The sequence below is a fragment of the Cyclopterus lumpus genome, chromosome 5, assembly GCF_009769545.1.
Source record: "Cyclopterus lumpus isolate fCycLum1 chromosome 5, fCycLum1.pri, whole genome shotgun sequence".
Classification (NCBI taxonomy): domain Eukaryota; kingdom Metazoa; phylum Chordata; class Actinopteri; order Perciformes; family Cyclopteridae; genus Cyclopterus; species Cyclopterus lumpus.
The window spans coordinates 18851837-18867175 of record NC_046970.1 but is presented as its reverse complement, the minus strand read 5'-3'; the positions used below and the strand labels follow the sequence as shown (position 1 = coordinate 18867175).

The following is a 15339-nucleotide window of genomic DNA, read 5'->3' as shown; positions in this document are numbered from 1 at the left end:
ATGTTGGGATATTAAGCTCATTTTTGGTGAAATGTAAAAAGGGCATACAATTCTAAACTGCAAAATAGAAATCAACTCAAATGGAATTTCTGCAAAACAAAGAAATGAACAAATAATTGGATGGCTCAAAGGTTGAAGACAAAAAAAAGAATCAACTCTTAAAATGACATTTCATTAAGCTGACGCTTTTATCCAAAGCGACTTAATCATACCACGTAGCCACAGCTACAGGGAGCAATTCAGGGTTAAGAGTCTTGCTCAAGGACACATCAACTAGGGCGGGCCATGAGTGGGGATGGAACCGCCGATCCTCTGAATGAAAGACGGACCTGCTAACCACTGACCCACAGTAGCCCATATGAAAAGGGAGGGATATACTTAAAAGCTCTAAATAACATGTTTACAAATATACTGTATATAACACAATCAAAAAGGAACAATAACCTGCATGCATTATACAGTTGCACTCAAGCTGAAACAATTAGTCAATAAACAAAAATATATTTGAAGTTTTTTTAAATCCTATTTACATTTTCTGTGTGCACTTTTGTCTGAATCCTCAACAAGCAAAAACGCAACATAAATATGTCTACTTGTGGAAATTGTGATGAACATTTGTCTGATATTTTAGAGATAAAAAAATCTATCATAGGATTAATCAACAATGAAAATACCGGATGGCTAGCTTTTTTTTGCATGTATGTACTGCTTACATATTGTATGTGCTACTACTCAACAGGTGATATGTTAACAAAAAACTACAAGACTAAGTCGACCACAAAACAAACAGGTTACTGTGGAAGTGATGCAGTTACTTTGTATACAAAATGTAGTTGATGGGTGGAAGGGTAAGTAGGTCAATCAGTTCCCAGTGAAACCACAAAGCAGCCATGCATGGGCCATGGGAAGCCCCACGGTGCAGTGCTGTAATAGCCATCAATCAGCCGACTACGCCAAGCAAGGATAATAAAAACCACCACAAGTCACCACTATCATCACCAAACCACTTTCAAAGAATGGGCATGGCAACACACAAGTCAAAGTCAGCAGCACCCCAATACCTAAAGATCTGCCTCCTCTTTTGAGAGCTAGAGCAGTAGCCCTCAGTGGAAAGTCTGTTGGGGTTAACATTGGGAGAAAATGCTGCGGTTACAGGACTGGATTGAAGAAAAGTTTAGGGGAGGATGAGATTAGGAGGGGTGGGAGGTAGAGGTAGGCACAGTGCAGAACTTTTACCACTGCAAAGATAAAAAATAAAAACAACGCAACCTTTGAATGAATGTTGAAAACCCCACACTTCCTTTTTCTCAGCATATTATGTCCTAATCTTTCAATCTCAATGGCCAGGGTGCCTAGGGATGGACAGTTGCTGTGTTGCTGTGCTGTGTGAGCTGAGTTTTTTTCGAGAAAATATTTGTTCCACTACCTACAAATCTTCCTCAAAGACAGTGTGTCCCTTACAGTCTAGTATAAAATAACCCCTGAAAATCTCACACAGGAGAGAATCAGCAAATGCATCTTGATCATTTGACTGGCAATAAAAAAAATAAAACCTTTTGAAAGGGCTATATATATATATGTGTGTGTGTGTGTGTGTGTGTGTGTGTGTGTGTGTGTGTGTGTGTGTGTGTGTGTGTGTGTGTGTGTGTGTGTGTGTGTGTGTGTGTGTGTGTGTGTGTGTGTGTGTGTGTGTGTGTGTATATATATATATATATATATATATATATATATATATATATATATATATATATATACACACACACACACACACACACACATACATACATACATACAAACACACACACACACCCTCTACCTTTCATAGCTGAAACCTAACAAGCAAACTGTATCTTTAAGGGGAAAGATGGAGTCTTATACATTGCACACATTAGAGTCTCCAGTAGGATGAATCATCTTACCTGTTGTCGTTGATGTATCCATTTTGAGAGGACTGTAAGAAAAAGGACACCTGCACATTATGAAATGCTTCATTCACGTAGGAGTACTAAAGAACACTATTTGCACATTAACCTTCCAGAAGTTTTTAAGTTTTAAATCTTATGTATTTAGGATGTGACATGTCACTTCAAGCAGTGATTCCCACAAGATGACTACCAGCATGGACAAAAAGAATGCTGCATAGTTTGACCTCTTCTGGCCTCTACAAACTATTTAAATCTAACAGACAGAGGATAAAACACATTCTTCAACTGAACTGCTCACAAATCACAGACATGCATCCTGTGATGAAGTACATATTCTAAGTCATAAGCAAAACGTGTTGGGAACCACTTTCCTAAGATATAAATATTACCACATCTCACTACACTAAAAGAAATTCTTATTCGTCTGATTAAAAAATACTGACTGTTTAAAGGAGCTGGAGGTAACAGCTGATGATCATGAAATGGATTGTGGTTTAATGTTAATCTGTCTTCCCCAGTGTTTGTTACCCTGTCCAGGTCCAATACTTACTTCTCGGGCAAAGATCCGGTCTCGTACCCGCTGATATTCTTCCTCTCGCTCTTCAATGGACTTGCTACGTCTCCCATCCTGCAGCGGCACACGGATCTAACATTTGGGAAAACAATCGAAACAGAAAAATGACTTAAGTTTTATGTAAATGCATGTATAGCCACACATAGTGCGTCCTGCTGTGAAGATAAGTAGCAACAAGTCACATGATAACAACAGTAGCATTCAAGGGAGAGCAGCTGATTGCCGTCAAAACAAAAAAAACATACGTGGAAACTGCTAAATAAATGTTTGAAAGTGGTGGAGTCAGCGTGGGAAGGTTTAACACCACAAACATGATAGAACAAAGAAAAATGACAAATATGCACAAGCATTAGGCGCCAAAGTGTCATGGCTTGAAACATTGTTGGAAGGAATGAAGTGTAAGAAACTTGGTTGAGACAAAGCAAGTATATTGTTCAAACTCTCACTGACAACCTCATAAACTACTGTTACACGTCTGTAAAAGAAAAGGAATTTGTCTTAAAACTAAATCAACATTGTTGTAGTTGTGAGTGTAATTGCTGACGTACAGAGTTTAAATGTGTATTCTGGGACATGACTTAGTCCGGCTGGACAGTCATGTTCTGCATCACAGTACCACCCCAAGTCTCCTTTCAAATGCCAATGTCCATCTCTGTTGGAAAGGATGCCGTTTCACACCCAACTGTGCAACTACATCAACGCACCGTAATCGTTGTTCAAACTCTGCATCCTCTTACACATATCTACAGTTAATAAATCAATTAAAACGCCTCTGTTAGGTTATCCACCTTTATTTGAAACAATGAAAAGATGTTTGATTCCCAGCTTAGTTGACATCAAAGGCAGACATTGCCGTCTTTCATCCGATCTGGAAAAGGCCATTAACAGTCCTGTTCCATCACATCTCGACTACCGTTTCCCTCTCCTTTTATAGGAGATAGTTAGCTAATGTCTTGGTATGCAATGCAGTCTACCTGATTATCATCCTTGTCCATGCTGGCATCATCTCTCTTGAGGATGAATTTCTTCTGGAAGTCCATGTTACGTTCATCCTTGATGTGTTCAGAGAACCTTTGTTCTGGGCTGTAGAAAAATTAGAGGACAAAAGGCATGCTTTGTAACATAGTAAAACAAAGTTAGACAAAACGTAACATTTGACTGCATTTAGGCAAGGTAACAGTAAAAAGTTGCCCGTTTAGAAGTGGTTTCCACGGTTTCAATACTAGAACTAGTACCAAATCTGAATATCAGATATGCACAGATTTTGTTTGTCCACTTCTGAGTTTTGTGATTTGCTGCTGTACATCAACAAATCCTTTTTTGTTGCTTCTGGCTGCTGTTACCACTATAAAAAGCTCTACAAGACTTGTCAAAACTGTATTTTTAACCAGATAATTTGTATGTCAGTTTGGGAAACCTAAAATCACAAATTTGTAACTAAACAGTTGTCATGTGTGTGTTAGTGGCTTTCCCATCAGCCCCTAAATGCATCATCGATGTTAAACGATTTCCTTTCTACCATTATTATTAATACATTTTCATACATTCAAACAATGGTTCTGAGTTGAGCTTGATGTCAATGATGTCAAGCATTATTACTATAAAACCAATCAATTTGGCAGGATTATATATACAAGTAATTTATTTGGAAAAAATAACGATATATCTGTATGCACACGCATTTAAGCCAGGACTGAAAACAAACTTGTCTTTGTTTAATAGAATAACTGAATTCCCATTGATGCTACATTTATTACCTACACCTATTTTACTTAACATCTGTGAGGTGAAACCAAACTTTAAACAGCTTGCTAAATAAACAAGTTATTCTCTCTCTAAGTCTAAAGTGTATGTGTGCTTGATAATGTGTCAGCTTCCAAAACGCTGAATAATTTAAATACATTCTACACATACCAATATAAAGTTATGGGAAATACTACAGCTGCTGAAGTCTGGACCACTCACATGCGTGTGTTGCCTGTCTTGTTGATGATCACAGCCTTGCCTGTCTGATCTACATTGTGGTCCATGCCGAAGTAGGCAGCCACACGATGCAGCAGCATACGGTGATAAGACGTCATCTGCGGAAACTTCTTATACTGGTTACTGCAGCGGACACAAAAGACAAAGTAGCACATGTTATTAGAACACTGCATTGCAATGTATATTTCTTTTCAACATTCAAAATATTTTGAGAAAATAACCCCTCTCATGTTTTGTTCAATAAACAATCAGATTTGCATTCTCGGGGATTGTCTGAAAAGATATTTTCTAAAGAACAGTGATAAATACTCAAATTGTGTAATTTGTGTAACTCCTGTACTACCTTCTGTTATCTTGGTTCCCACAATAATTGCCCGTACAATGAAGTGTGAACAAGCACGATATTCCACTTAATTTGGACAATTAATTTGGCTTTTGAGCACAAGATGATTTACTGCTTTCAGACAGGCATAATACTAAAATAGCACTATTCCAGTTCCAAGGGAACATGAGTCCTTTGCCCGAAACACTGGCAGCCCAATAAAACTAAACTGCAACTTGCCATATTTATTTAATTACCACAGCAATCTATAAATAAAAAGGAATGGATGTAGAAGGACTAAATCTAAATACTAGAGAGCTGATACGAAGAATGTGGCTTACTTGTCGTCATTAATGAACTCCAGGATATCTTGTTCTAGTTTGAGCAGCATCATTCGATCCCTGTTGTGCCAAAGGGGGGAGAGAGAGGGAGAGAGATCAGAGGGGCAGTGTGTCAGTGACTAGAGTGTGGCAAGCATACCAACCAAAGATCAAAGGAACGATGTATGGCAAGTAATACTTGTATCACTTCCACTACAACAGGGATCTTTTTCAAACTTCATTTTGATCAGACCTTCTTTACACATCTGGATTAAATCCTGTTGGCATTGTTGGGGCATATAAGACATTGTATACCAACAGTTCATCCACAGACTGCTGCAGGGAATGGAGGACTTGGATTTTTACTTTGTAGTGCATCTCAGTAGTCAGTTGGTCAGCCATGTATAAACAAATATGTAAAGGACCAAATGAATTAATAGAAATCTCCAGCTCTATCCCATCTTGTGTTTTTTCGATGTGTCTCGTGATGCAACAGCTGTGGATATCAGTAAACCTTTGGTGGCAATGTCATACCTGGGATTGTTCTTCAGTGTGTTGACCAGAAACTCATGAACGTCGATGCCTGTGGAGTCAGTGTATTCCTGACTGGAGTCTAACAGAGAGAAGGAAAACGTAAATAGGCCGACAAGAGGAATAAAAGGTTGAGAGACTGGTTGGGTACAGTAGAGAAAGCGAGTCACACTTTCGTAAAGAGCTCCTAAAATGGCACCCAAACAACTAAATTCCAGATTGTTCAGGGAGGAAAAACATAAGAAGCAGAAAGCATGAGAATTATTTCCACTACACTAGACAGTTGAGCTAGCCATTTCATCTCTACTGCTCTCAGAATCTAATTACACCTGAGGGCTTCTGCAGAAAGAGGGAGTGAGGAAGGTAATTAGAAAAGGGAGGGATCACATTATCTTCCAGAGAAATTAGCTTGACATCAAATTAGTTTGGGTAACTAAGTAACTATGTAACAGACACGAGAACAAATGTTTTAAAAGACTTATGTTGAATATTTTAACTGACAATGTTATTTTGCATGTCATTGTATTTGATTATAAAGAATGACATAAAGAAAACGTTTTAAAAATAGCTCAACTCCTTATCACATACTTGACAGAGCTTTCAATCTTGTCTTGTGTAGAAATAAAAGCATGGCGCCAAAACAGGCTACAAAATGGATTTAACTTCCGAAGTGGCATCTTACCACGTGACAACATCTTTCGCGGAGCCTTGTCCTTCTTCTCCTTCTCTTCATTTTCGTACTCGTCCTTCGAGGACTTCTCCTCTTCCTTGTCTGATGGACAGCTGATGTGAAGCTGGATGATATCCTGGAAAACCACATTCCATTGCTATGAGAAAAGATGGTTACATTTTGAATTCTAATTTTGTTAGTCAATTAAGCACTGTTAATCCTACACAAACTGTAGTTGCATACAACAACAGTCTAGGCTGACCACAGGGTGGGTAAAGAGGTTAGTGTGAGGGGTTAGGGGTTAGAAGCAGGAACCGTACCGATTCTGGAGTTCCATCATTGGAAAACGGACCAGAGGACTCCTCACACACTGCCAGACTCCGTACCAGCTTCAGTTTGGCATTAGACTGAAACAAAATCACACATATATTACCTGTAAGGCTAATTAAGTTTGTTTTTAGGGAAGTGTTCTGCTATAATATGACATTATTCATTGTCGCCTACAGTAAACAAGGTCCTCGAACAACAAGAACAGCTCAACTACTGCTTGTAATATGAAATTGAGAATGGGTAGCTGCTGATTGAGCACCAACGTAACTTGAAGTAGAACAAAATTATAAATGATGAAATCAACTAAACTACAGGGTACATGCACCACAAAGAGTATTATCACAATGCACCTTTTCACTTTTTGTATTATTGGTTTAAAAAAAAAAATATATATATATATATATATATATATATATATATATATATACACACACGGTTTAAGAACGCAATTGTAAGGATTTTCTTAATTTAAGTGACAATAACTTCAGATCATGATCAATGAGCAGATGCTTATGATGTAATTATACAGGGTTCGTGGTCTGTACCTACCTATAAGTGTGAATTAAATATATGATTATATTGCATTCATAACACCTCTTAGCATCTCTTCACATTGTATAATGCAGCTGAACCGCAGCATCCTTCAAATTTGCTTTGGAAAGATTTTGTCTCATATCTAAGCTACGCGGGACAAAGCGGGGTGAAGCAGTGTATCACTGAACATACACAGACCAGGGCAACTGGAGTTCACGGCCAATGTCTATACAGTCGGTCACAGATTTCTTCCATTGACCGTTTATGTTCCGAAAGACACAGACTGCAACACCAGTCAAGAGGTCAAGACATAAATCAACTTCACGCTGTATCTGAATGCTGCTTGCTAAAGGTAAGCGCTCAGGAGATAAGGCCAACAGTATGACTTTCAACAGCTGCTCCACTGCACTGCTCCACTGCACACCTCTGTCTGTTGCACACACAACTCAACCAATTTGGGAATCAATTGATAAGATTTCTTTAGATAACTAACATCTAGTAATTATATTATAGACTATATCAACAGTGTTACGTGGGTGAGGTCACTTTACCAGACCTACTTTTAACCCTCATGGGATTTTAGATTTTAAGCCGATGATAGGAAGAAGGTGGTCCACTGTAGTTGAGAGGATTAGTACGTTAATAATGGAAGGTCATTTTATACAACAAGCCAGCATTGGGGTTATTTACAAGAGAAGGATTACAAAGTTATTTGGGTGAATTTTATAAAAAATATCTGGTTTCGTAATGGGGAAACCAAATTACTCACCTTGGCCCTTTTCCTGCCATGGCTGTGATTAGGAGCTCGTTTCTGAAAGAGAAATGTGTTATTTTACTAATCTTAGCAGGGCTAAAATAAATATGTGATATAATGACTCGATTAAAGAGACTGCTACTAGCACAATATGTAGTTATTTGAGTTTACCACACGTACGTATGTATGTATGCATGTATGACTGAAGGCACTGTTCTAGTTTCATAATAAGTTTATTTGAGTTTGCTCAGATCAGTGACTAGTTGTATAGAATAGGAGTGAAATGCATAAACCTTTTAATGCCAAGTCTCTGTTTTGCATTTACAGAACCTGCAATATAGATATATTTCTGTGAGAGAAACCTTCTTTCTTGACCATGTTTATGCCTTAATGGGTTTGTAACAAAGCTTCTAAAAGACGCATGTGCATTGGATAGATTTTCAGCAGTGACAGTATCATTGCAACGGCTGTGCTATGCACTGACAGAGATTTCTCTAGAAGTGTGGCTAAAACAAGTCTAAAAATACATTTTCTACCAAAATGGTTCTGTGAAATATGCAAGAACAAATTGTGTGCATTTCAAGTTTGTATAAGGCTTTCCTGTCTAAAACAGACTAAAAAATATCACTTCAAAATATGGCTGATAGGAGGGATGCATTGTTATGGACCAGCTAAATACAAATGCTAGTTTTCCTGTATCCAGGTTATTGCAGAGCATGTAAACACACTCTAATTCCCTGCCTTTAGTTTGGTTCTATTAAATTATTAAACAAATCCATCATTGTAATTCACATAATAATGGTAATGGTAATAAATAGTTCCTACTAGCACATTTACTGTATATTGTCACTTCCTCCCACCTGTGCATCCTGTGGGGAGCTATCCTCAGGCTCCAGGCCCTCTCCTGTCCCTTCCTTGGTGCACTGTGGTTGAGGGGAGGTCTTGCCTTGACTGCAGGGCTCAATGTGTGGCCCACTCTCTCCCTCCTGCTGGATGTCTGTTGTCAGGCTCACTGACATCTTCTTAGGAGAGGGGGAGAGGGTGGGAGTTGGGGAGGGGTTGGGTGGAGAACCCAGGAGTGGCTGACAGAAAAGAGGCACGAAAGAGAGGTGAATTCAAGGCTCTGACATGATTAAACACCAAAGGGCTGTAAAAAAGGAATGACCAAAGAGAAAACAGCGAGAAAGAGTAGCTGCATACAGTATTTGTCTGAGAGTGTACTACTATACTATCTACCTGTAGGTGGTACCAGATCTTTGCTAGACTCTGTACAGTGAGTCTGTATGGGAACCACACACAGGAAGATGAGGGGAACCCACTAAGGTAGTATACTGGTGTGGGCTGCAGCAGGGGGCGAAGCGCAGTCCATAGCACACCTTAACCTTCGGTGTGGGGCTGGGAGAAAACAATACAGATGAGAGAAAACTGTTAAATGACTGGTCTCCACAGCATAATTATAAAAATCTTCAACTGGTTTGGTTCATTACATGTTCAGAATAGGTTGCGTCAATTTAGGGAGAAAAACTACAGACACAGAAACTACATTGTTGGTTATTAATATAAATTATGAACATCTTAATTTATAAACGGTAAAGAACGCATCATATTTATAATGTAAATATAATTCCATGTCTCTACCAACATGACATCTATACTGCTTACACTTCCCTAGAGACAACTCAACTCTGACTGAGGAAAGAAAACTGCAGGATTAACAGCAGGTTGGTGTCAGTAAAGAAATGTGAACTGAATGAGGACCTGAATGGAAACTAGAGTTACCGTCTTGCGTTTGTATGTTCGCTCAAGGCATTCCTGAGATATCACACTCACTACAATGGGATGGACATGGGGTCATAGCAACCTTGACAACTCAAAATCTGATAACTTCATCCTTGAGTGCAGGTGGAAGCGTATGCCAAATTTTAAGCAAAGGCGAGCTGTGACGTTCACAAGAATGGACGGACAACCAGAAAACAATGCCTCTGGCCACGGCTGCCTCCGGCTCAGAAGCATAAAAGGCACGCCCAACAATATCGTCTTATCACTTTTACTTTCTTCACTTACATGTCAAGGTGTTTTAGCGTAAGCAAGAAGTTTTCTATTTCATTCACAAGAATCAGTTAAGATCATTTCAGTACTTTCACACTTATTAGAAAGACACAATGTTACAGGAGTATCAACATGCTCAACAAAAAAAGGCAGCAATATTTACAGCAATCAGGTGAACTGAAGAGGCAGCAGCTAGCCAGCCAGATAAGGGGGAGGGGCACACCAACAGGCCAGCAACCACCTCAGCGGTCCTCTGGGGCCTCGCTCTCGTCTCTCCCTCCGGCTCAGTGCAGCAGCATGGTCTGTCCTCCAGTCAGGAGCCCTTGACACCAAGAACAGGAAAGGAAGACACGAATGACGTCATGTTTCACACACTGAGTGACTCATCGCTGCTGCTGCTGATTCTAGAAGGGAGGGGAACAAAGCAGCTGAGAGCTCACAGCCCACTTGCACACAGTGCTGCAGATTTCTATAGCGTGGGCAACACTCTTTATGAATGGGAAATGTTTTTTCTGAGAAAGAAAAAGTTATAAAAAAAGGTTTTTCCAATCAAATTTTAAACTAGCAGCAAAACCTCGACCAATTGTAGTGAAGAGTATCGTCTTTCCACAAAGAATGATTGAACTATTAAGTAAACTGTCATATTGGCAGTTCACAATACAATAGTGTTGTCAGAAATATAGATTTTTCGGTCCATCGATTGTGAATATTTGGAACCATTTCAATGCTCGTCAATTGATACACCAGTACCAGCTGCACTCTCCCTCTCGCTTCTCTCTGACAGCGAGTCGACACACACACACACACACACACACACACACACACACACACACACACAGAGAGTGTTTAGTTTAACATACAACATATTACCTTGAATTGTCCCATTTAAACCCTCAAGACATCTTCTCGCAGAAGACTCATTTTAACTAAACTTCCACCAATCACAAAACACATTTAGAATCAAGTACCACCTCCTTAAGCTTCAAGAACAAAACGATTATTATTGCTGCAATAATCCTATCCTTATCATGATTCATGACTAGTATTCTTTATTGCCCTCACTTACTTCCTCTAATTTACATAATTAAACCCATTTTCCCAGCATGAAAAAAACATGACACAGAACTGCAAACAGCTTGGGGGGGGGATTCTGACTATAAAGCAGTAACTCTGATGTTCTTTTCTCTTAAGCAATACTCATGCACAAATACAGACAAAGATTAATAACTATCCATCTGGCCCATCTGAGTGCCATTCATGCATGTCCCTGCCTGTACTGCTGTGCTGCAGGATAGATGAGATGAGTGAACAAACTAGGCAGGGATTCCCAGTGTGGGGAGACCCAGGCACTGCAACAGCAAAGGCGTCATCAGCAGCAGCATCAGCAGCATTACACCACATCACTGACCAGGACACCCACATGCCCCAACCCCACTCTGCTTATATAAGCATGCCACACAACAGCATAGAATACAGCCACACGATCTACTGTAGACAGATAAAAATGCCTGACAGTCTCTTTGAAATAATATCCTTCCTTTGCTCGCTCTCTCTCACACACACACACAGATACAGTCTATTCTTGCATCAACAAAAATGAATGGTTCTAGATTAGATATTCATCCATCTCAAGTGTCAATCTCGAGGCTGAGCGGACCAATAGCATAGCATAGTAAAAACAGGGAGGGGCTGCAGGACAAATTGTGAATCAGAGCCAGAAAAGGGGTGCTGAATAAACCAGCTTTACCTGATCTCTCTTCTCTCCTCCTCCACCCATGCTTCTCTTATGTTTCCTCAGCGCTCTCCTCAACAAACCCCACCCCACCCCCCTGCTTCCATCTACACACACAAACCAGCCCACAGTGTTGCTAAGGAGATGGTAACGTCATTCTCAACTGCTGCCATTTGTGTTGGGCGAGTACCAGTGAGAAGAGCAGGGAGAAGATTGATATTAAAAATAAATATGTGGATTGTAGTGTGCACAGACTGCGAGGGCTAATGAGAGAACAGGTCAGGATGGAAAGAAAAAGTGAGCGACCATATGCCATTGCAGCTGGAAATCGTCTAACCGTGTTCGTAACATTATTTGCCCTACCGCCGTACTGATAAAAAACATTTATTGTTGCGTTATCAACCTGGCCTGAAAATTTAAATAAATGTAATACAGGCTGCACATTGAAGACTCGACCAGCAGCAGCACTGCCTGTTGTGTACCAGTTTAGTCAGTGTGTCAGTCAGTCTGATGTAGGCATCTCTCAGCCAACCTGTCAGCATCATCACACGAGGCAGCAGACATGTTGCCGTGCAGCCGATTCCCACAGAGAACTGTTGGCAATCTCCAGTTCTGAAGAATAAAGCCAATGTGGAAGTGGCTCAAACTTGCATTCTCTCCTTCATACTCCTCTCGTTGCGAAATGTCAGATTCTATGGAAGTCTATGAGAAAATGACCCTACTTCTCACCAATGTATTACCTCAGTTAACATTGTAAACATGATCGCTAGTTTCAAGTCTTCAATACAGCATGATGTTCATTTAGTAAAAGTATGGTCCCATTCAGGATAAATAGTCAGTAAAGCAGGATATTCTTTAGGGGGTGGCTACCATGTAATGTAAAATGTACATTGACTGTTTGCAAAAGAATCTAAGATGGTGACGGACAAAATGTCCACAGACCAATAAGGGACGTCAGGACAGCAACGTCAACTTCTTATATATAGTCTATGCTCCACACACCTGCCATCATCTGTTAGATGACGAAGAGGACGAGGGAAATGAAAGGAAAATGTGGCTTGTGCTGCAGTGTCACAGAGACGGTTATCTGCAAAGTTTCCTTTGAATTAAGTAGTCAAACAGCAGCTATTCTGCTATTTACACCAGTCATATATATATATATATATATATATATATATATATATATATATATATATGGACATACCTCCCATCCACCAAACATCACCATGATCCTCATCAGCTGTCATACTGCAGTGCAGGTCACTCTGTGCCAATTCCCACGCATTATCAAACATTGCGGCCTCAAACATGGGCCCTCCTTATGACAGCCAACCAGCTGAGACACACTGGTCGTACACTGCCCTGCCCCCTGTGTCAGGTTACCACACTAAAGACAGCCAATGGAGCGAGACAGTGTGAGGCAATGAAAGAGACAGGGAGCACTTATATGCCTGGTCATTGGTTTGTGTTTATGTTTACAAATGTATATCACTGTCTCAGACAGCAGACTACATATTATGTGCAGTCAAATTTAGCTGCTCCAGGTCAAGCTGGGTCAGGGTCTCAGCAATAGTTAACAGGAGGGCAAGCCAGAGGAATAAGAGGAATTCTACTGCACGGTAGCTGGTAAGAGCAGACAGCTTATACACAGTCTTTTAATAGTTTAACTTAACAGATACATAATATATGGTTCACTGACAGACATCATGCAAAAGCCAAAAGTCAGCTGCTGCACAAGAGCACTAACAACATCCACAATAAAAATGTGGACTCATGGAACTTATAATGAATGGGCTTCTATTCTAAATTTCTTGATTAATCATGTAATTGATTAATCATCATCAATTTTAACTGGCTCAATGTAAGGGACGACAAAAATCTCCCTACAGAACAGTACAGTGCAGACAGTGTGAATCTACAGTAGCCACCTCTTCTGTCTTTCTCTGATTATTTCTCATTAATGATAGCCAGAGTGCAAGTGAACAGAATATGCTGTATATTCCTGAAATTGTGTGTGGCTAATTATTGCGAGCTGCTATTAGTATCAGTTATTTCTTTTATTCATTCATTGCATTATTTGGAATTTCAGAATGGAGAAATATTACGCAGTACACATGCCTCTCCATTTTCTCTGCAGAGGCTGAATGAAAGATTAAGGTGAATGGAAGCGCAGATTGCTGCAAACAGCAGTGAGCAAGCATGTACAAACCCACAGACAGCAGTGGGAGGGACATACACAGGCAGTTCGACACAATTCAACTCCTCTGAATTGAGCCGCGCACTTCGCCCGTTTGACGTCAGAGAACTTATTTCATAAAAGGCAGCAAGTTGTGTCTTCACAGAGTGGAAGCTCTCTCTCTGTGTGTGTGTGTGTGTGTGTGTGTGTGGCAGAGTTTGTGCAAGCAGTGCCTGCCCATATTATATATCAGCAGTGCTCGAGTACGCGTATTGGTGTTTGTGTCAGAGAGGATTCCCCTTTGCGTCGGCTGCACAATCTCACACAGGGATGGAACGAAGGGGTTGGCAGAGCACTCTGGACCTTAGAGGTCCAGGTAAATTCAAACTAAAACGGTCTGTGCTTCACACAATGCAAATATGGACAGATGCATCACTGGCTGATACACACATACAGTCCAAAATACTGTACATATAATAATAATAATAATGTCATAATCCACATAAAATGTGATACGGGTGACAGTATGGATTAGAACAGACCTGTGAAACTTGCTGACAACATCAGCAAAGATATGGAGGAATAAAACATCCTGAAGGCAGAATAACATTTCACAAAACACAAATAAGGGGGTAAGAATGGTGAAATGCATCAAAAGACAGGATTTATATCTACATCTCTCTCTGTCCTTCTCCCTGCCATCCCCAATCTCGTTTCTCTCCCAGCGCTATGAGGATACCCCTTCCTGCCTTCCGCCCCTCCCATCAATATTTCTCTCCATCCACCCACTTTTAAGTGTTAGCTCTCTGTCTCTCTCTTTCTTCCTCTTTTAATGTGTCTTCTTAAATTGTCAGGCCTACTGCTGACGCTATCCTCCTCCACTCAGCCAACCCACTCAGTCCTATGGGACGAGCTATGACTCATTCTCTCCCTCCTTCCCTCCCTTGTTACCTACCTACCTTTCTGTAGCTCTCTCAAAGTCTCCCTCTCTCTGTTGCTCTCACTAGTTAAAACCTATGTATAGTTCCTCTGCTGCATGTGGGGATACATACAGAAGGATACAAACACAAGGAGAAAGTGGGTGATGGAAAGAAAGAGGTGTTGGCCAAGAGAACGACAATCTCCATTCTGCATAATGAGCGACTGACTACCAGTGGAGAGAGAGGAATCCTGATCTTGTATGCTTTAATGACGAAGAAAAGTAAAGTTCTGGTATGTGGGTGAAGGAGAGAAATATGGAATTCCACATTGGCCAAAGTTAAAGGAAATTACAACTATAAAATAAGCATACTGATTAATGTAGGAAATTATGAACCAAGGAAAATGCGAAATAAGAAAAGTAAACCATGAAATATTTGTTTTCTCCAACTATAAAACTTTAATTTCAGAATACCCCTGTTCTTTATTCTATGATCTAAAGATCGGATGAAAGTTTGCAG

At 40.1% G+C, this 15339-nt stretch overlaps 1 protein-coding gene across 6 annotated transcripts in view; it reads right to left on the bottom strand.

The window, feature by feature from the left end:
* Positions 1-15339, bottom strand: part of LOC117730571 (R3H domain-containing protein 2) — a 51197-nt gene that overhangs the window by 19324 nt on the left and 16534 nt on the right. For 2 of the 6 annotated variants that reach the window (XM_034532352.1, XM_034532354.1), the window contains exons 3-14: positions 10156-10314; positions 9180-9338; positions 8804-9025; positions 7959-8000; positions 6646-6732; positions 6338-6461; positions 5659-5737; positions 5146-5205; positions 4465-4605; positions 3474-3582; positions 2476-2571; positions 1920-1951 (exon numbers count right to left, since the gene is read on the bottom strand). In XM_034532352.1, coding sequence (XP_034388243.1) covers positions 1920-1951; positions 2476-2571; positions 3474-3582; positions 4465-4605; positions 5146-5205; positions 5659-5737; positions 6338-6461; positions 6646-6732; positions 7959-8000; positions 8804-8962 — 929 coding nt within the window. In that variant the 5' untranslated portion in view covers positions 8963-9025; positions 9180-9338; positions 10156-10314. Of the gene's footprint in view, positions 1-1919; positions 1970-2475; positions 2572-3473; positions 3583-4464; positions 4606-5145; positions 5206-5658; positions 5738-6337; positions 6483-6645; positions 6733-7958; positions 8001-8803; positions 9026-9179; positions 9339-10155; positions 10315-15339 lie in introns of all 6 variants that reach the window. The other 4 variants (XM_034532349.1, XM_034532353.1, XM_034532351.1 and 1 more) reach the window with 3 other exon arrangements.